The sequence below is a fragment of the Gadus morhua genome, chromosome 19 (assembly GCF_902167405.1).
Source record: "Gadus morhua chromosome 19, gadMor3.0, whole genome shotgun sequence".
In the NCBI taxonomy this organism is placed as follows: Eukaryota; Metazoa; Chordata; class Actinopteri; order Gadiformes; family Gadidae; genus Gadus; species Gadus morhua.
In genome coordinates this window covers 10,163,725-10,183,848 of record NC_044066.1, presented here as the reverse complement: position 1 = coordinate 10,183,848, position 20,124 = coordinate 10,163,725, and the positions used below count along the sequence as shown (strand labels likewise).

Genomic DNA, 20,124 nt, shown 5'->3' with positions numbered 1-20,124 from the left:
CATCAGAAATCTTAACTAACACTTTTGACTTCAATCTTAAATATTATTTATATAAATGCCCAGTTAAAATAGTTACTTATATTAACTAGACATTGTGCTATTATTTTTAAAAAGGTTTAAAAATAATAGCACAATGTACACCTCTCATATACACAACTTACCAAAAATATTTGTTGGTGTCCAAACACATTAACTAAAGCTTTTGCTTTTCAAAATTATTTTAAGGCAACTTTGCATTGACAAAATATTGTGAAGAATGGAAGACAAACAGTCAAAAGCAGCAATACTTCTGAATCTGAATTAAAAGCAAACACGATACAGTACAGCTCCATGTCGCTAAGGTGACAGAATCTTCCTATTGCAGATCCTCATGTTTTCATCCATCTTGGAATAATCCGAAAATGCTTTACGGGTTATTCCTGAGGGAACCAATGTTTGTATTAGAAGGGTCATTTTGGGTACTAAATTCAAGTAAAAAAAAATTATGAAGATGAAGTACAAGTTGCGAATCTAAACCATACATATTTCCTGCAGCCAGAGAAAACTCACAATTTGAGAAGTCTGTTGGTTAAAGAATCAGTATAAATTAGCCATAAGGTTGGCGCCTAGTTTAATTCTTAAATATATTAGGGAGGGATGGCATTTAAGGAAAATATTAAATAAAAACATACAAAACAAGCAGTTATAAATTGATTGTGGCAAGAGATTTTCTCCTGATATTTAAATAACTCACCACAATTTTATAATCAGGCCAAATGCTAAGCTATCATAAAAACTACCATGAACACTGAATTTGTAGGGATTTTCTCCAGAATTTTCTGAGGACGCACTCACACAAGATTATCGGACATGGTTGTAAAGCCAGGTGTAAAAAGGATGTCATTAATGGAGTCATGGATATACCTGGCAAAGAGAATATTAGTAAATTAAATAGCAAATTGTTATCAGTCAAATATACAATCTGTGTGCAGGTTGAATGAGCTACCCTCCGCGCATTTAGGACGCAAAAAATCCTAATGTGTTCTTTTTTCTCTTTACATATATCTAGCAATTTTTTTGTCATTGCTAATGATGAGAGAAAAAACAAAACTCATTATTTCAACTGAGCTTCCAGGTAGGCACATGACTACGGAAACATATTAGCACTAAACTACAAGAATTTGTAGATTATTTTTTTAATCCAAAATATGTGCAGCTCTGCCAACATTGTGCATAATGCGTGTCCGAGTTAGCGTTATCAGTCCGGTTTCATCCGGCTGCGATCCTTAGCAAGGCAGTAGCTCACTCTACTGTCCAATGTCCATTGATGTCAAGTCATTATTTTGTCCTTCAAATTAAAAGCCCAGGGGGGGTAGATTGGAGGTACATGAGAGGGGAAAACGGGACTGGTTTCATTCTCTGCCAACGCACTCCCAAGCGGCTCCTTTAAGGAACAGGGGTCCGAATGAGCCAGACCCAGGGAACAGGGTCGAGGGGAGTCCAGGTCTAGCAGTTGATGCAGTCCGACTTGGCCTTCCCCGCCGAGCTGATGATCCTCATGAGACAGTGTCCGAACTCCTCCAGGATCAGCCGCTCAGCCAGGGCCTGCGGCTGCCCGCTCAGCTCAGTCTGCCGGGCCTGGTCCAGGAGACATTCGCACGTCGCCTCCACCACCTCCTTTGTGACAAACGTGTAAGGCAGCCTAAGAGGGACAAAAAAAAGTCAAATAAATCATTATGTATTTTGATAGAGACAAAGAACTGTCTGGCCTGTTTTTTTAACCAATCAGGGCCTCCCTTCTGTGACTGGTTGAGGGAATTCATCTTGTCTGTCAATCACACAGGCTTTCTTTTCGGCCGTTTCGATTCAGAATCCTGCTTGCTCTCTCTCTCTTTACAACTCCCGATCTCCCCTACTGCACTTTTAAGAGGAATCCATTCTTTAACACGTGTAGGCTTAATAAATCCTGGTTACCGGCCGCCTCCACTCGTGCTGATTGGCGTGGTTCTCGTGAGCAGGTCGGAGATCTGCGAGGACAGCTTGGTCTTGGCAGCCGTCTGTTGCTGCACCCGCACCTCTGCCGCGTCGGCCAGGTGCATCAGAGTCTTCCTCTCTGGGCTCTCCTCAAAGTTCTTGCAGCCGACACACTTGCATATTGACGAGCACATGATCTTCGCCTGTAGAGCAAAAAACAGGTACATCTTAATGGTTTAATGTGGTGAGGATAACACAAATGACTTGAAACAGGATTTGAACGGGGTAGAAAATCCATGTCATTTCAACGCTTGGTAAAGAAAACGAGAGCCAACAGTTCATCAGTTGCTAATTGCTAATTGAACTCCATCCATGAGATTGCTTCCAAAACATCTCTGATTGGTCGAGGTTTTCCTCTTGGGGGGCAGGGGGGACAAGAAGGGGGCCGGCACCTCGTAGCATTCACAGTAGTTCTTCAGACAGCCCGAGCGCTTGCAGTTGCAGCCCTTGCTGTGCCTGCGGTCCGATTCCCCCTGCTTCCCCTTGCCGATCTTGGGCTTGAAAGCGCCGGGATTGCGGTCCAGACACGTCTTGGGAGGATAAAAAAGTAGAAGGGATTAAAAATAGACATGGAGACACATAACGAGATAGAGGGTAACTTTGGGTTAGAATAAAGGATTAGAGCTTTGTAATTAGTGATATACGTTCAGGACACAAAGAGCTGAATGGCTCCTAACCTTTATGGCTTTGAGTCGTTCCGTTTCATGCTCCAGGTTATTGAAGCAGTTATTGCAGTTGCAGTTATTGCAGAACTCCCCGTTTGCAAAGCAGTCGCAATATCTGAGGAATGAGACCATTCGGACTATTAGTTCTCCGTGTTTACGGATAGAGGTCAATCTAAATCATGAACAACAGAACACACATTGCTCTGCATATGAAGCTTGAGGTACACCTAGAAAACACATTGTCAGACTACCTTGAGAGGGATGCAAGTTTATCAACCTCCTACTTGATATTTTATCCATCCTATTTTCTTTCAGCATTCTTCATTCGTATGAGGGGTTACATGTACAGGTTGCTTCTACCTGATCGATTATCTTGAATGAATGAATGGTGAACTATCTAATGGTTAGTCGATTTACATCTGATTTTAGGGTTTGTATGTCCTAATATAAGAACCACAGAAAAATAAAATAAAAGAAAGACCCAAATCCTTGCCCTCAAAAGATATCAGACTCACAGTTTGAGACATTGTGACTTGGTGCAGTTGCACGGTTTCCTAGGCCTCGTGGAGGAGTCCGGTGCCGTGGACAAGCTGAGAAGACAAAGTTGGTTTAGACCAACATCACACGCACATACACACGGACCAAACCTTAATTAACATTAATAGTGGCTTCAGGGGTTTTCTTGGGCTGTTCCTCACCCGTTGACAGGCAGCCGGGCCTGGGTCTGGACCCCGGTGGGGGTGTGGAACCCAGAGCTGCTAGCCATGGTCACCAGGGAGGACTGCTGGAGCTGGGGAGATCACCCAACACATAGCTATTTAGAATTCAGTTGGTTTTGATCTTTTTATTTCCACACATGGTGGTCAAAAGGCATGTATAACCGGAGAGAAAATCTAGCATAAACAAACCCTCTGGAGGCATTTTCAGTTTTAATGGCCTTTTTTCTCTCAACATCGAACTTATCAACATAGTTATTTTCATATAATATTTTAAATAGGGATATTATCATTATTATAATACAGTCTCATCTTCCTCATTCTCACAGCTAGCGTTCATCTCTTAAAAATGCAAAATAAATATTGTTTAAATAAACTTAATTATATTCATCTATAATTTCCCCTCACAACTGACCTGCGCGACGTATTGCGCGGGCACCACAGCGTAGCCTACGTTCCCCGTCCCGGGGGCTGGTGCCAGCACAGTCCCTGGGGGCAGGTTGGTGAAGTTGGGCTGGATCTGGGGCAGGGAAGTGGCGGGCATGATCAGCCGCTGCTGGGTCTGGGCGTTGGTCATCACCTGGGTCGTCGTCGTAATCGACTTTGGCACCATCTAGTGGCGGGAAATATTTGAATACATTTTCTCTGTGGATGATTTCTTTTTATATATATATATTAATAATTGTATTTTATTTTATAAATTGAACTGTGTGACATTTTCGTGATTAAAATTAGGAAAGACAATCGACTATAAAATAATGATATAACCTAACAGGGCACCTGTTTCATGGTCTGGGCCGGGGCGATGGGCACAGACATCCGTACCGTTCCTGTGTTGACCACCATGGGTTTGGCTGTGGGATATTATTCACAGTTACAATTAGGTCATTTGACAGACCAAAGAGACTTACAAGCCAGGCTGAGAACAACCCAAGCATATGATCAACATCGATGCAATAAGTGCTGCTAGTTTCTAGAGTAGTCGATTTTAGTTTGTCATTAGCTTTGTTTGTCAATCGCCTAATTTGTGATGGTGGTGAGATAGCAATGGATGAATAATATACATAGATAAAGACCGACAGATGAAGATGGATTGATAAACAAGACCATTAATAATCTTTTCAATGTTGATTTCTCTGTCGATAGAATGACGGCTCAATACACACAGATAAGGACAGATATATGACCATGGATAGAGAATCACTTTCCATCCATAAATAATCATTAATTAGCTTCCGAACCAGCGTTTGCTGCATAAATTGCAATAGATGGACAGCTAGTAGATGGAGATCTCTAGATGACATCTAGAGATCAATGGAGAGCTACAGTAGATAGAAACATGTAGCTAGACATAAAAATAGAGAGAGATCCATAATCTTTGACCATAGCGATTTCAACCACTTCATATAACCCATCCTCCATCCAAAGTCGTTTTGGACCCCAGACCCCGGCCCCTTTCCATACACAGAGCCCCAGCCCCCCGGCCCCACCTGTCTGCATGGTGCTGGTGGTGGGGCCCCCCGCCTGCAGGGTGGTGGGGTTGGCGGTGGTGGAGGTGACCAGCCGGACGTAGGTGAAGCGGCTGCCGGGGACCTGGATCTGCTGCACGTTGGGCTGCGTGGCCAGGGGGATGATGGTCTTGAAGTGGGAGCCGCCCATGGTCACCGTCTGCACCGGCTTCAGGCTCTGAGCGGGGGCGGAAGATCATGTGCTTGAGGATGTTGTGGTTGTCGTTATGGGGAGTTTTGTTGTTCTTCATAGAAACTAGCGTAAATGGGTTATTTATAGGAGATCTCTGCCTCCACCGTCTTCAGTCTTCGGCTCTTTAATAACATAAAAGGGACCTTTTTTGTTGTTATTGGATGTTTACCAGTATCTTTATGACATTTAGGATGTTTACCAGTAGGCCATTATAAACAGTGTGAAATGAATAAAAGATAAGGTCTTATCGCAAATTCGAACACCGCTGCAGCCGTTCCAGAGTGTTAAGTCAACGGTAAAAAAGAACCTCTCCACGTCGATCCTCTAAGTGCACACACACACACACACACACACACACACACACACACACACACACACACACACAGTAATGACTCTAGAGAATGCTCACCTGGGCGGCGGACTGGTTTGATACCCCCTTAGAGGGGGATACGGCAGCGGGCTGATGCACGGTTAGGATCTGCTGGCCCAGGGCCATGTTGACCGGGACCCCCATCGACTTCTGCGTGGCGTTGGGGGTCTGGGAGGCGACCGACACCACGGTCAGCTGACGGGGAACCAATCAAACCAAGATGTTGATAATTACTTGATCCTGAATGATCAATAACGTTCCAAGTGTGTGCATTAATTTTACATGAACAGACACCTCTAGGCTTGCTTCAAGCATGTTTCGTATTTAATCTAAACCGGGAAGCTTTAATAAAAGCAAACATACATCTTCACGGCCCTAGCTCGACATTGACAGCACGTCACAGCACATCAATAATGGGCCTTATTCAAGCGGCCATCTTGGTTCTGAACAATAGCTGGGTTGGCAGTCAGCGTTTAGAGATGACACTGTCACTATGACGCCGTGGAAATAGATGCTAACATAAGCAATTTTACGTGACTTAAAAAGCTCAGAAACCATACCTTGCTGGGTGACTTTAGAGGCGAAATGGCAATCTTTTTATGCAGGCTGGTGTTGAGAGACTCTGAGATACTGATGGTCTTCGTGGACATCACTGGTGAATTCAGTACTCGTCCTAAGGGGTTACGTCACACAGGAACACAATGATTAAATATATTCTATTTTGTAACTATACTACCACAATATGTTCAGTTGAACCCCTTTTTTTCACACATAGTTATAAAATATTTACTTCAGTCATTGAGCGGATGTTTTTATGACGTGACTTTCTACGCAGGTACAATCACAGAAGCATACGGATCGATATTGGTGCAACTAGGGTCAAATGTTCTACATGACCAAGTTTCTAACTAAACAAAACAAAATAAATACACTTGACGGATTGCAGGTCCAGATTTTTCACATAATAGATACATCAAAAAGACGTCATTACATCATCATAATGTAAAATAAGTTTGAAGTAAATGGACGGAAACTGCCTTAAATCTTTTCAAAAGAAACTGGAAATGGATTTTTCCTCTTTTTAGCACGAATGCCTCAGTGATTGAACCGTTGGATAGTCTGATAAGTACTTCCACCAAATCAAACGGTGTAGGATCAATGTACATTTAAAACAAGCTTAATCACTCCCTAACACCACCCATTTTTACGAGGAAATCCACTTACCGGCAATAACGGGAGAAACGGTTGTTTGAGACGTCAATCCTTTGCTGACGGTTTTGGTGATTATGTACTTGATAGGAGCCGCCGAGGAAACCTGTGCTTTCTTAGCAATCTGTGGAAGAGGCAGGGTATATGTTAAAGAAAATAGTTTAAACATGTCTGAATTCCAGAATCGAGAAAGTGTTGAATTTAGATATTAGAATGGACTATGATCTACGGCGGGAGTGGTTTCTGATTGCAACAAACATGTTGCCAGTGTTAAGTCTTTGTCTAAGTCTTCAATCCCATTTCTACCCCTTACCCCTTCCCCCTGCCCCTTGTTTTGAAGGGCTAAGGGGAAGGGGTAAGGGGTAGAAATGGGATTGGGCCTTACCCCTTCAAAACAAGGGGGAGGGGTAAGGGGAAGGGGTAAGGGGTAGAAATGGGATTGGGTCTTAGTCTTAACCCCTGTGTAGGATCGGCAGTGTGGGGTTCTGTTTGGTCAAAGCAAACATCGGTGCCAGAATGACCCAGCGATAATATAGCAATAACTAGACATCCCTGGCAGGGCTGAACGGCAGACCCCCCCCCCCCCCTACCTGCAACGTCTTCAGCTGCTGGGCTTGCAGCGCCGACACGGGCAGTGGACTGCCTGGGCTCCCCATCACCGGCTTCAGCTCCGTCCTGCCCCCGATCGTCACCACCTTGTACTGGGGTGCGGGGGACTTGCCGTCCCCCGAGGCCTGGCCCAGGACGCTCTTCTGGGGCAGCTGAAGCATTATGGGCTGCCCCGACTTCCCGATGGTCGTGACCAGCAGCTTCTGTCCGTCCTGCTTGATGACCTGCGCCGTGCTGGCGCTCACCCCCATGCCCGAGGTCTTGGTGGCCTCCGCCACCTTGTTGAGGATGATCTGGTGGTTGGCGGCGGATATGGCGAAGGAGCCCGGCGAGAGCTTCTGCAGGCCGCTACCGGCGGGGACGCTGGCGCCCGCGAGGCTGGCCGTGGTCCGGGTGGAGGTGACCGTCGACGTGGCGAACATGGGCTTGAAGGCCAACGTCGACGACGGCGACGAAGAGGCGCTGGAGACGACGAGGGTCAGCTGGCTCGGCAGGCCGCTCCGGAGGGGCGCCGGCGTCAGGGTCGCACAGAGCTGCGGGTTTTGTGCCGTGACCGTGGTGACGGGCGCGTCCGTTTCCATGGGAACCGGCGCCACGTCGCACGGCTGGGCCGCGGAGACGGGGACCTCCTCCGCGATGATGGCCTCGGTATCCATGATCTCGTCCGGGAGGAGGTTGATGAGCTCTGGGGACACCACGTCCATGCTTGGGAGATTATCTGGGTTGAAATGCTGTTGAACAATCACACATTAGTTATTGGTGGTTAATAACATTTAGGAACAAAGAGGAATTAGTTCATACCTCATATCTGGCCTGGCTGTCTTTTTTTAGCACAGCTACTTTCAGACATGAAACAAGTGCTACAATGATAGTCTCGATGTTTGCGAGAGCATGAAGATGGACCACCACTACCGTACGCATTTCACACACATCCTACAAAGACAAATTCATCCACATCATCAACATTGCTTGGTTGCTCATGGACAATGAATAACCTTTAGTGCTCACCCTCAAAGAATGAGTATTGAATACAAACCAACTGATTAACTAATGGAAAGAAATGTTACCTTTTTTGTATACTTTTGTTTGCAAATGAAATCCTGATCACTTATTGAGTATTACTTATCAATATAGAGGATATTTGTTTTGCCTGCATGTTCTACTTGTAATTGATCCCGTAGAACATTATACTTAATATTCAACCAATTGTATTATAAATGTATAACAAGGGAAACATGTTTTTCAGTTGGTGTTGTTGTTAACCTAGTTATACATTTATAACGCTTCATTAGTTGAAGGCAATGACGGAAAGTCTTAAGTGTGTCTCTACGGTACAGTTTGTTAAGGAGTCGAATTTTCGATCAAAGGACAATGTTTTGTTGAACAAAGAGTTAAGAATAATTAATGCATGGCTTAATGTCTAAATGTAGTGACATTGGTGTCCACTCTAACTTGACAAAGTAGCATTACGCATACGCAGGATGGCACAGCTGATCGAATAACACCATAAAGGACTAGAACGCAACAACCGGGGCTAGCTCCTTTAGCCTTACAAACACCACCACTCACCCACTGTACAGCTGCTGCTGGGGGTTCGAGCGTAACACAACTACATGCTGTGACCTTTCAAAATGCAATAACTCGCAGTCTGCCTTGTAGATCCCTGGGTTGTTTGTAATTTTGCATCAGTTGGCGCTAGGCCGCAGTGTCCTGGTGGTCGTATGGATCTGGGCATTACTGCCCTCATAGCAAGACACTTCTGTAAACACACATATGGCCTAAGGCAAACCACCGCACCGCATATCACTGAACCGCACGGAATTTTGTTCATGCGACTGTAAACAAGGGACGCTGAACCGTCCGCACAGAGGCCGTCAGTGGGCCATTGATCGCGGTCAGAGGCAGCAGGGTGAGACGGTGCGACCGGCTGCTTGTGGGGCTGCGCTACTATTTCACACCGGAGTTGGATTTCGAAAGATCCGCCATTTTTCCCTCGTCATCAACTCCACTAGCTCACTACGAGCTCACTAAGGATTTTACCAGGATGGGAGGATGGAGTCAAACCGCGCACAAATGTCACATTATTTCAGTACACACGGAAATACTTTTTGAAAAGAGTTGACACGGTTAGACCGGTGTATTTAACTTAAATCATTTGACGACCGACATTGCTCTCTTAATTAATGTTGGTGCTGTCAGTGTGGTGGGGATGTGACAAGGAGACATGCACACACCGGGCGTGTTTTGTCATAGCCTTAACAATAAACAAAGTGGACCGATGCGGAAATAATGTCATTAAATGTCTCGTTTTGCATGACTTATATCAATTATAAAAGGAATGGGGGAAGAAAGGTTCGTCGATTAGGGGAACAATTCTGCGTATTTTCTGGTGCAATACCCACACTTGAATATACCTTGCAATGTTAACAGAGCAAAAACGACCCGACGCATACAAACAACCCTAAAAAGTGTTAAATGTTGAGTGTTATGTGTGTTAAGAGTGATGAACTGTACAACACTACTTGGGTTATGGAAGTGATTGGCCTTTCTCTTCTTCGTAGTTGAAACAATAGACCGAAAAACAAATGACTACCAGGCTACTCACTCCTACTCCTTACACAATAAACAAACCCCGCTGCTTTAGATCTGTTAAGGTCCATTACCCGAAGCTCTGTGTGTGTATTTTTTCATCTTAAACTAAAGGCTACGGACTCATATCTCCTCCAACACACACCTATTGGAATAGCAAACTTGCTGAGCCTGCTAACATTAGCTTGCTAGCCGTCAGTTTGCAAACATCACGTATTGCATTGGCGGGTCTCAACGTGGATTTTGTGTCAGCGCTAGTGTACAATGTCACGTTATTATAGTGGCTTACCCGACTTGTTGTAACTGGGTACGTATTCAGATCAAGAACAGCGAAAGGGACACACGATTGTTCAAAATACCGCGCCGAGCGCCATTCCACCCTGACAACTTCTATTGAGGCCACGCCCTCCGAGCCCTACGTCACTCCCTCGTCACTCAAAGAGGTGGGAGGTTCAGTGTCAGTCCAATAACAAAATATATATTAAAATGTGTTTTCTTGCAATTAAACTAAGTCCCTATCCATCACGTAAAGCAAAACCGAAGAGCACCGTGCAGTGAAGAATTCTTATACCTTGATAGAACATTTAAATGTGTGGGGAGGACGTCTACTGGTCCATACGTTCATATGTGAATGATAAAACTGAAATAATAAGACTTTACAAAAAATTATAAAATAGTCTCGATATATATACATATATATATATATACATATACATATATATATATATATATATATACATATATATACATATACATACATGCATATATATATATATATACATACATATATATATATATATATACATATATATATATATATATACATATATATATATATATATATATATACATATATATATATATATATATATACATATATATATATATATATACATATATATATATATATACATATATATATATATATATATACACATACACATACAAACATACATACATACATATAAAAAGCATGAAAACCCTAGTAATAATAGCATATAAATAGCTTTGTGAGGCTTTTAAAAAAGATCGGGTTCAGACTTTACAGACACTATTGGAATTCTATGGGAGCAATCTTCTAATAAGGCCAGTGAGTATACCACGCTGTAAGTAAACCATATAACATTATTGAACTCCCATAGTACGCGCAGGGACACTGACAGACTAATACCCTCGGGGCCCATTTTTGCAGATGATATCTATGCATGGCCTTTTTATGTTTGCGAATTACTTTCAAATGTTTGCTAATTTTGATTACATTTTCCTTTTACAATTCTAAAACTTGTGCCGGTAGGTTTATTTAGTACACCTAATGTCTATTTTCGTTGCAAGGTAGGAAAGATTGGAATGAGAATGACCGCATCAATTATTTGTTTATACAACACGATTTTTGAATCTTGGACAAAGGGTTGAAAATATAAAGAAATTAACAATCCATTTCATGAATACTGAAATAAACATGGGATTGCAGTTCGTCATTTCAGTTAATTCAATCAAAATCAAAGACACGGGATGCCATGTTTGTTTCTCATTTCCAGACTTTATTCATGTCTTTGGCGGGATTTATTATTTAGGTCTGGTCATCGTTAGGCTGAATGTCCTAAAAATCCTGTCTTCATCCAGGTATTGTACGTCCTGTACTTTGTGTCGAGTTAAAACAAAAAAAAAATTGTACAAGGACACATTACACATAGCTCTGGGAAAAGAAACACAGGTCCTGACTTCCTGACGGCCAAGAAAATAAAAGCCCTGACTTCCTCCCAAAAATAACAAAGATCTGAAGAATTATGGGGGGGGGGGGGGATGTAATAGAGTGATGAAAATGCATTATCATTCCGACCAAAGGAAGAATGGTAACGATAAGAAAGCCAATTTAAATAACAGGGGGACCCAGTAAAGGAGGGCTTTACTGGGTCATCTGGGCTTCCAAAGCCTGTGCGGCCCACTCCGGAGCAGCCGTGCGGATCTTCTCTAGGAGGTTGTTGACCTGGAAACATAGAGACTGGATCTGCTTGTCCCAGGTGGGCAGTGGCTCGCGGGCTGGAGAAGACACAAGGAAGTGGATGGCTTCGAGTGCAATGTAATTGACGAAATCGATGTTTGCGCATTGCACACTTTACAGCCCGATTTTTAGTGTCCTCTGTCACTAGTTTATAGTTGCAGTGCAGCTGTTATTGCCATGATTTTATACCAATCACGAGAAATAAAATTGGTCAAATTGTTCCCACAGCAATTACAATTTTTAATTGTCTAGGCTGTCCATGGTCCCACTAGTCAGATGGTCAACATGAACATATAATATTCCTGCTGGCAATAACATGCTTTTCATTTTCAAACAGATATTTGTTTAGTCTTGCTGTGATCAGAGTTGTAGATAGAATTGATCATGACGGTCACCGACAGGTCAAATCAAATAGAGGCTGTTTTGATTGACTTACTCTCAAAGTGGACGATCCCATCGATCTGGTCAATGAAGCCATTCATACGTCCTTCAGTGATCATCTGGGAGGCTATCTTCTCAGCCTGAGAAGAAAGATTCGACCGAGTTAGATCTGGCCATCAGAAAACGTACAGTTGTAAACTCAAAAACTTTGGGGTGAGGAAGTAAGACGTAGGAATGTTTTGGTTTGCAAAAAAACTCATACGCTGGCATGAGTGAAAGCAGTTTGCTTATGAATTAATTCTCACCTTTGCCGGGGGGATTTCCAACAATGCCCCAAGTTCTTCAAATGTGATGTTGTTGTACAGTTTACTGGCAGACAAAAGGTTGTGCTCGATCACCGCTCGGTCAAGAATGCTGGACCCTGTAGGGATATATCACAGATATCATGTCACGTAATGTATGGGAGACCTCCCATAATAATTCACCAAGCACACAGATTTAGTTGAGAGGAGAGGACAGAGGAGAGAAAAGGTGAGGAGAGAAGTAGAGTTGAAGTGAGGAGAGGAGGGAAATTAAGATAGGAGAGGAGTGAGGACAGCGAGTAGAGGAGAGAAAAGGGGATGAGGGGATATAGGAGTTGAGGGAGAAAAGGAGAAGAGATGAGAGGAGAGAAGACCACAGAAAGAGAAACAAGAATAGCGCAGGGATGAAAGGAGGGAGAGAAGTGGAGAAAAAAGGTGAGGAGATGAGATAGGAGTGGCATTAATAACAGAGGAATGGAAGAGGCAGGATCTTTGCGTTTCCAATCGATAGTATGTTGACATATTCTACAAAACACCTGAGTGATAGAAGTGTTTTGGATATTGTTCGGCTCTGAATTTGGGGTTAGAACCGAATTACGGGCGCTTCAACTTCTTCTTCGGCTTCTTGTTAGGAGCGGGACCTATTTTTTGCGTGGTGGACCGGGGATTTTTTTTTAACATTGTTGTGCGAGTGACTGCTAAACATTCAGTGACGTTAAAGGTTGGATAGGTGATTTGCTTTTTTGGCCATTTTTGCAAAATTACTTGAAATCCTTATCATAACCCGCTTACAGCCACTGAGTTAGAAGTACTGACATGAAAATTAAACAAGTCAATCATCTGTGGAACGGGCAGGGCTCGAAAAACTCCAGCCAATCATTTCCATTGCCACCGAGTTGCATTGGACAGTAAGTACGTCAATCAAACGGTCGTACTGCACTACCCCTCCCCCGCGCCCCGCGCGCGACCCCTTCGTGCAGTACTCGTGACCCAGAGCTCGTGACCCAGAGCAAGCTCCTGTTTGTTGTTATCCTGCGGTAGCTACTGGAACTAGTTAATCCACATTTGGACCTAGCAGTAGAAGACAATTTCCATGGCAGACAAGACGCCACCATCCCCACCACCACCACCACCACCACCAGCAAAGAGAAGGAAAACTCTTTTTCAGAGAGTAATTGATAATAAAAACGCTGAAAGAGAAAAACTGAAATCAAGAATAATCCTAAAAAACCGATGCTTGTGTGGCGGTTGACCTAGTTTCAAAGTTTATACCGTTTATACTCGGTAATACCGGTGTGGAGACGAGTGTATTACTCGGTGTGAAAATGTCCACACCGCGGCAACCCTAGTGAAAACCAGGACTTCCAATACAATTATATGAAACAAACATACATTTTCTAAAAATAGTAATGATTTATGTGACCGTTTAATGTTTATAACATCTGGTCCAACCATAGCAGCGAGAACGTATTCTCAGCAGGGGGTGCTGGGAAAAAAAAAACTTAGCCTGCACTAGACTCGCAACTCGTTACATTGATAAAAAAAGATGTATAGCAGCGCAGCTCAATTACACCAGTGCATGCATGCGCGCACAGTTGAAAATCGATCGTTCACATCCAGCTGCTCACAGAACAAGTTTAGCGCACCACCGCTACCCTCACACTTTTTTATATAAACCTTTTTTCAGCACTAGGTCATATGAGCATTAAATAAATGCTGCGTCTCAAAATGCCTTGGACAGCAGCGAGGATGACTCGCTTTGCCACGGGCCGAAACAGTTCGGAGCGACCACAGCCAGAGCGAACACAGCGGGGCAGAGGAGTGTCAGGAATAGTCTTTGGTGTACACATCAGTAGGCTACGGCCTATTTGCACTACTGTTTAGTGGCAATGCAGTGTTTTATTCGATGCCTTTTTATTTTCGTATATTATTTCAATGAATACAATTTTTTTATTCATAAAAAACGGATCTGGTCTTCAAATCTTTTTTCCAAATATAGGTCGTCTTACAATGGGGTTTGTGTTTATATTCGGACCAATACGGTACAGCGGGCGCTCACATGACGTTAAGCATTTCCTGGTGCATAATGTGACGCTTCAGAACCTAAAATCCCGTTTCTCCTCGTTGACACGACAACACATAACCGGCGTTTTCAGAAATCTCCACTTTGGCCGGAGTTTTTTAGAAATGATCGTTTTCTGTGATAAGACAGGGCCTCGGACAGGGGTGTTGCAGCACCCCCAGCACTCCTACTTCCCGCGGTACTGGGTGCAACTTACAGCTGAATGTAGTGCCATGTTGTTAAACGAAAACCTACGCTAGCCTGGCTCGCTCTCGCGCATCTCTGTTCGCGCTCGTGCATGATTGCGCGTCCAGGTACTTGGAATGGGTGGAGTCAGAGTCAGCGTTGAAGGAGAGGGGGTAGGACCATTTGAGTTGTGTATTTTCAAAATCTGCTGGCGTTTCGCAAATCACCTACCCAACCTTTAATGTCACCTGTGTTGTTTCCCTTTTCCCTCGAAACTGAATTTCACCAAAATAATGGCGAATTCCGCTGCATATTGTAAATGTGACGTCTGATGTGCCTTGTCCCTGTTGCATGTTATATGTGCTGAAGAACAGGAACCTGCTGGAAAAAAGTTATTTTACTAAGACAGGCCCGTTTTAAATTGTAACTTTGTTACTTTTAATACTTTCCTGCTTAATAAAATAATAAAAAAAAATAAATAAAAAAAAAAACAATTATCAGTTGATTCCGTTTTTATTGTCCAATTCCGTGATTCCGTCCGCGTTTTCGTTATCGCGGATTTCATAGGGCCCTAGGCAGGGCATAGGAAGAATGAGTATATGTGAAGGTCGTTGTGCACCAAAGCTCAAGTGTAGAGCACCTTGTGTTAGGGCTGGGCGATATGACGATATCATACCGTGGACGATATGAAAGTGTCTACCGGGAGAGATTTGGCCATATCGTTTATACCGTGAGAAAAAAAAAAAAAGAAAGAAATGGCGGTGGATGGAACTGCAGTTAACTGCAGTTGCGCCACAACGGGGCCCTGCAGCAGAGTGCTTAGCTGTAAGACATTTAACTATTCCCAGAAGAAGAAACTTCACCAGCCAATCTTGTAAACATCAATGTTTACAAGATGTTTGCACTATATGACACTGCAGTTAATGACAGATTGTTCGCTACTTACTCCTTTGTAAGCATGGAAATTCAAGTTCAAAATAAAAGAAAAAACTGATCAAATGTGAAGTATGGTTATTTTAAGCCATTTATTATTTTAATTTACTTCAAAAATACCATATCGTGATATAAAATTACTCATATCGTGATATAAGATTTTGTCCATATCGCCCAGCCCTACCTTGTATTCTCACCGGAGACATATTTAATACGACTCGCCATCTAGGTAATGTAAATCATGAATGTCAGAAAATTTTACTCTTGAAAATGCTAGACTCGGGCGCTTAAAGAACGAGCTGTGCTCCGCCATAATCTGTAGCTCTGCCATCAGTGCGAGAGTTCCTTGATCAACATCGCCGCATATTCAAAATGTGGACGCTCTACAATTGAGCTTTGGTTGAGAACGACCCCGACGGGCTACAGTACAGTACAGCGTTACAATACAACAAGGTGAAAAGCCCATTCAAAAATCACCGTCACCGTCTGTGGTAGTGGCCTTCTGGTGGGGCATCAGCATGGTAGCAAACTCCTGCAGCTGGTTGCCCCGGATGATGCGGTCCAGGTACATCTTCTCCAGGATGCCGTAGGCCGCCAGCTGCTGGCAGCGCTCGTCCTTAAACAAAGTGGCCAGCATCCTTGACCGCTGCTGACCTGAGTGGGTAGAATGAGGGAAGGTTGTGGATTCATTGGAGTACATTTTTTGCACTGCTATTCCGCAATTTCATCATTTAACAGACGCTTCTATCCAAAGTGACTTGGAATACATTTTGTAAGGTTATTGAGGGGCAAGTAGAGGGGGGTTGGGCATCTTGCTCCGGGATGCCTACCGGCCGACCGTATGGAGGCCAAACCCGGAGCCTTATGGTCAGATAATCCATCTAATCAATAGATTATCCTGCCACAATGGTGGTAGGACCAGCCTGCAGTAGCCTGCATGTACCTGCGGAGGCCAGTATAGTGCAGTTCAGCGCGTGCTTCAGGGCTTCCAGGCGCTCTGTTTCGTGGACGATGGACTTGTACGACAGCTCGTTGTACCGCTGGGCCGCTTCGATGAACTTCCTCCTGAAGTCCAGCACTCTAGCGTAGCACACCTGAGAGACGACACAGAGTGATAGACCATTTATGAACACTTGATTTCATGACAATTCAATTCTATAACTCCAAGCATCATCAACAGTGCAGGTAAAAACAAGTATGTTTTAAGGTTCAAAATAATCTTGCAGTCATTTACTTTAAGATTTATTCTTATTCAAACGACTCCAGAATGCCTATATTTAGAATGGGGACATTGGGGTTAACCCAGAACCCTTTGGCTGGGACTCAAATAGCCTTACACACATTCTGCCTCGCTGAGCACTGCGACTTTTTAATTCAAAACAAAATCACAATGATATAATACATATAGCTAAAAAAAACAAAACATGTTGTTGTTGTTACCTTATAGTGTATCTGTAGCTGTTCATTGGACGACTCGTTCTGTAGCAACGACGCTCTGTTTATGTAGGCTTCAGCTTGTACCGGGTCGTCATCCTCCAAGTATAGACGAGCGATTTTCAGGTACGTATCCAATTTATAATCTACATTGTATTGCCTATGGAGTGAACGAAAAGAGAGATGGTTAAATGCATTAGAAGTTGCATCGTATGAGACATAAAAATGTTTGCAGCTAGAGTTAGCTTACTTCTGTCCCGTTTCCAGTGGGATTCCAACTAAAACCTGTGCCGCGTTTCTCCAGTCTCCCTCCTTTTCGTAAATAGTCGCCAGGTGCTGTCGAATAGAGGCTACCTGTGGAAAAAATGTCTGTTTAACATTCAGAATTGCCAAGTTTACAATGCTACTTGCAGTGAATAGAGATATTTCATAAAGTCACGGGTTGGTAAGGGTACATAAGATACAGGAAAAGTATGAGAGCAAACATAGCACCCACTTGCTCTTCGAAAGAGATGACCCTAGGCTGTATCTTCTCCAAGGTGAAGTGGTATATCGCCTTGGCGGTGCTGTCGGGCAGGTTAGGGAGGTGTGTGCAGAAGTCTGTGAGAAGCTGTCTCGAGATGACAAGGCTAACATTTTCATTGACCACTACAATGGAGGAAGGAAACAAAGAGTGCATGAGTATGTATGCTGGCGTACACCGTATAAACTGTATGGGTCAGGCGCAGATGGGCGATTGAAGGACATTATTTTATATGCGTGTCATACATCAAATGTGTTGAAACTATTCAACGATTGTAAAGGTAAATATCTGTTAAAGGATGACCAACCATTCAAACACAAACACAGAACAGAATACCCATTTAACAATATAAAAACAATAGGACAGCATGAACATCCAACATTCCACAAGCGTTAGAAAATAGACAAATAGAAAATCAGTTCCTGTTAAAATGTTGAAGTGAAATAAAGGCAGCACTTACTTGCTTCTACGAAAGCTTTTAAGAACTCTAGTTGATCTGCATCTGTGTACTGAATGGCCTTCTCCAAAATTTGACGATACCTGAAAAATAAAGTTACATTACTGAATCTGATAGAAAAGGACATCAAACTATTGAGTATGTTTAAGTGACTATAGGGCCTGTTTTGGCACACATTTGAAAAGTCGTTTCAAATGTGGTTCATTTCTAACTGAATCATCTTGCATACAATGATCGACGGTATCTTATGCATGGTGTATTTTACCTCCGATTATCACAATTTCTTCTTCTAATGATAAAGAAAATATATATGTTTAAAAATGTAAATGATTAAGGTATGTTAATAGATAAATGCAGTCCAATGCACAAGTGTTTCATCTGACTAACTGTATGCAATGCATACATATCTATAAGAGCGGTATTACACAGGGGTATTATTAAAAAACATATCCCTTTATACAATTCATTCAATAATAATAACTAGAGCTAGTAGTAGTAACTATGGATAGAATCGTTGTGTAGCTTTATCAAGCACCTACAAATCTTGCACTGCTGTGTAAGTTGTAGGGGGCATATCTCTCAGACATTATCAATACCAATACAAGGTAGTTGAGTTCGACCTCGAGGTAACAGCTAGATCCTGGAAACCACTAGTATAAAAAGCCACTTTAGCTACTTTGAGACAACTAAACAAAAAACATTTAAACCGGCCAATTTAGGATAAATGAATGTTTACTGACAAAGTAAACTATTGCCATCATAACAAGCACCCAAAATATATCAGCGATACACTTCAAATATGGCTGCCAATACAGCCAGCAAAAGGTTGCGCGTCGCATGTCATATAATACAAGGGCATTCATTAAGACTCATAGTTCAATTCGTTTTCCGAACATTCCCTGCCAATATTCGGATTCAAACGATGCGTTGTTGCAAGTGCTAGCTTGTTATTACAGGTATGCTAAGCTATCGAGGCTACATGCTGGTGTAATTGAATGGGAAACTGAAGTGACACCATCAATAACTTAGAACATTCATTCTGTCGCTTACAGTTACGTAATTAGTATATTAACCACCCTAGGAGACCTCTTAACAAGTTTAACCTTGAATAGATAGTTGTAAAGTCCATGGAGAAACTTAAAATGAACAGGATAGTATATGTAGCGTTAGCGCTAACTAGCTGACGTCTGCTAACTAGCTAGCTCTATGCTACGGCTACCAATAGAAACTGGAACGTGCACATCCCAAACAAAAACACACACATAAATTAACACTGCCTTGTTTGGTACGTACTTTGCAGCAAGATCTTTGTGCGATCCAGTTGAATTCATGAGCTGGGCAAGCTCTTGCCTCACTTCGCTCGCCATTGTTGGTGGTTCCTCTGTGAGCGTCAACCACTCAGTGCTCGCTGCTGTCAAAGAGGGCGACTCTACACATAGACTCTACCCATAGACTCTACCCATCATAGATTCTATCTATAGACTCTACACATTAACCCGAGCCATAATATACTCTACCCATCATAGACTATACACATAGACATTACGCTTAGACTCTTCCCATAGTCTGGACCCATAGATTCTACCCTTAAACTCTACCCATAGCCTCAACCCATATACTTTACACATAGACTTTACCCATAAACTCTAAAAACCCCTCCGTCCCCTGTCCCCTCACCGCGAAAACCTTTGGTTTCTTGAAGCCTCTTCTTTATTATTATTATTAGAGGGTTATTACTAGTAGGGGGGTTAGTGTTCATCATAGAGGATTAGTGTGAGGAATCGGGTTAGTTTCCTTTTTTGGGGTTAGTGTGAGTATGGTTAATTTTTTAATATAAGAAAGTTTGCAATAGTTTTTAATTTGTTGGTTTTTCTTCTTTCTGTTATTGTTATGTCTTGTTCAAGCTGCTTATCTTTTATTTTATTTGTCTGTGCCATACAAATATAGATAATTATAACAATACTATTATTGT

The 20,124-nt window shown here is 42.7% G+C and overlaps 2 protein-coding genes across 3 annotated transcripts; both read right to left on the bottom strand.

Moving 5' to 3' along the window:
- Nucleotides 1–200: 200 nt before the first annotated feature.
- lin54 (lin-54 DREAM MuvB core complex component) lies at nt 201–10,290 on the bottom strand. The gene is made up of 14 exons (XM_030341549.1): nt 10,162–10,290; nt 7,265–8,014; nt 6,690–6,798; nt 6,026–6,138; nt 5,505–5,660; nt 4,885–5,080; nt 4,175–4,248; nt 3,810–4,007; nt 3,377–3,468; nt 3,194–3,268; nt 2,691–2,793; nt 2,406–2,543; nt 1,954–2,156; nt 201–1,681 (listed from the first exon to the last, which is right to left on the bottom strand). Exons 2-14 carry the CDS (start codon nt 7,985–7,987, stop codon nt 1,486–1,488), a joined length of 2,376 nt encoding a protein of 791 aa, XP_030197409.1. The 5' UTR covers nt 7,988–8,014; nt 10,162–10,290; the 3' UTR covers nt 201–1,485.
- Nucleotides 10,291–11,392: 1,102 nt separating this feature from the next.
- cops4 (COP9 constitutive photomorphogenic homolog subunit 4 (Arabidopsis)) lies at nt 11,393–19,731 on the bottom strand. Of its 2 annotated transcripts, none has more exons than XM_030341551.1 (10): nt 19,446–19,731; nt 18,156–18,235; nt 17,669–17,820; nt 17,423–17,526; nt 17,179–17,332; nt 16,682–16,832; nt 16,216–16,392; nt 12,561–12,676; nt 12,311–12,395; nt 11,393–11,912 (listed from the first exon to the last, which is right to left on the bottom strand). In XM_030341551.1, exons 1-10 carry the CDS (start codon nt 19,517–19,519, stop codon nt 11,779–11,781), a joined length of 1,227 nt encoding a protein of 408 aa, XP_030197411.1. In that variant the 5' UTR covers nt 19,520–19,731; the 3' UTR covers nt 11,393–11,778. The 2 variants fall into 2 exon arrangements, with proteins under 2 accessions (XP_030197411.1, XP_030197412.1); XM_030341552.1 differs by having other exon boundaries at nt 16,222–16,392.
- Between the last annotated feature and the right edge of the window lie 393 nt (nt 19,732–20,124).

Coding starts and splice junctions, on each gene's coding strand:
- cops4 (XM_030341551.1), bottom strand. CDS start 19,519: ATGGCGAGCGAAGTGAGGCAAGAGCTTGCCCAGCTCATGAATTCAACT. Junction 17,821..18,155: donor AAAAGCTTTCGTAGAAGCAA/GTAAGTGCTGCC, acceptor CCTCCATTGTAG/TGGTCAATGAAAATGTTAGC. Junction 12,396..12,560: donor TGGAAATCCCCCCGGCAAAG/GTGAGAATTAAT, acceptor CTTTCTTCTCAG/GCTGAGAAGATAGCCTCCCA.
- lin54 (XM_030341549.1), bottom strand. CDS start 7,987: ATGGACGTGGTGTCCCCAGAGCTCATCAACCTCCTCCCGGACGAGATC. Junction 5,081..5,504: donor CAAACCAGTCCGCCGCCCAG/GTGAGCATTCTC, acceptor GCCCCCGCTCAG/AGCCTGAAGCCGGTGCAGAC. Junction 3,269..3,376: donor GCCCGGCTGCCTGTCAACGG/GTGAGGAACAGC, acceptor TTGTCTTCTCAG/CTTGTCCACGGCACCGGACT.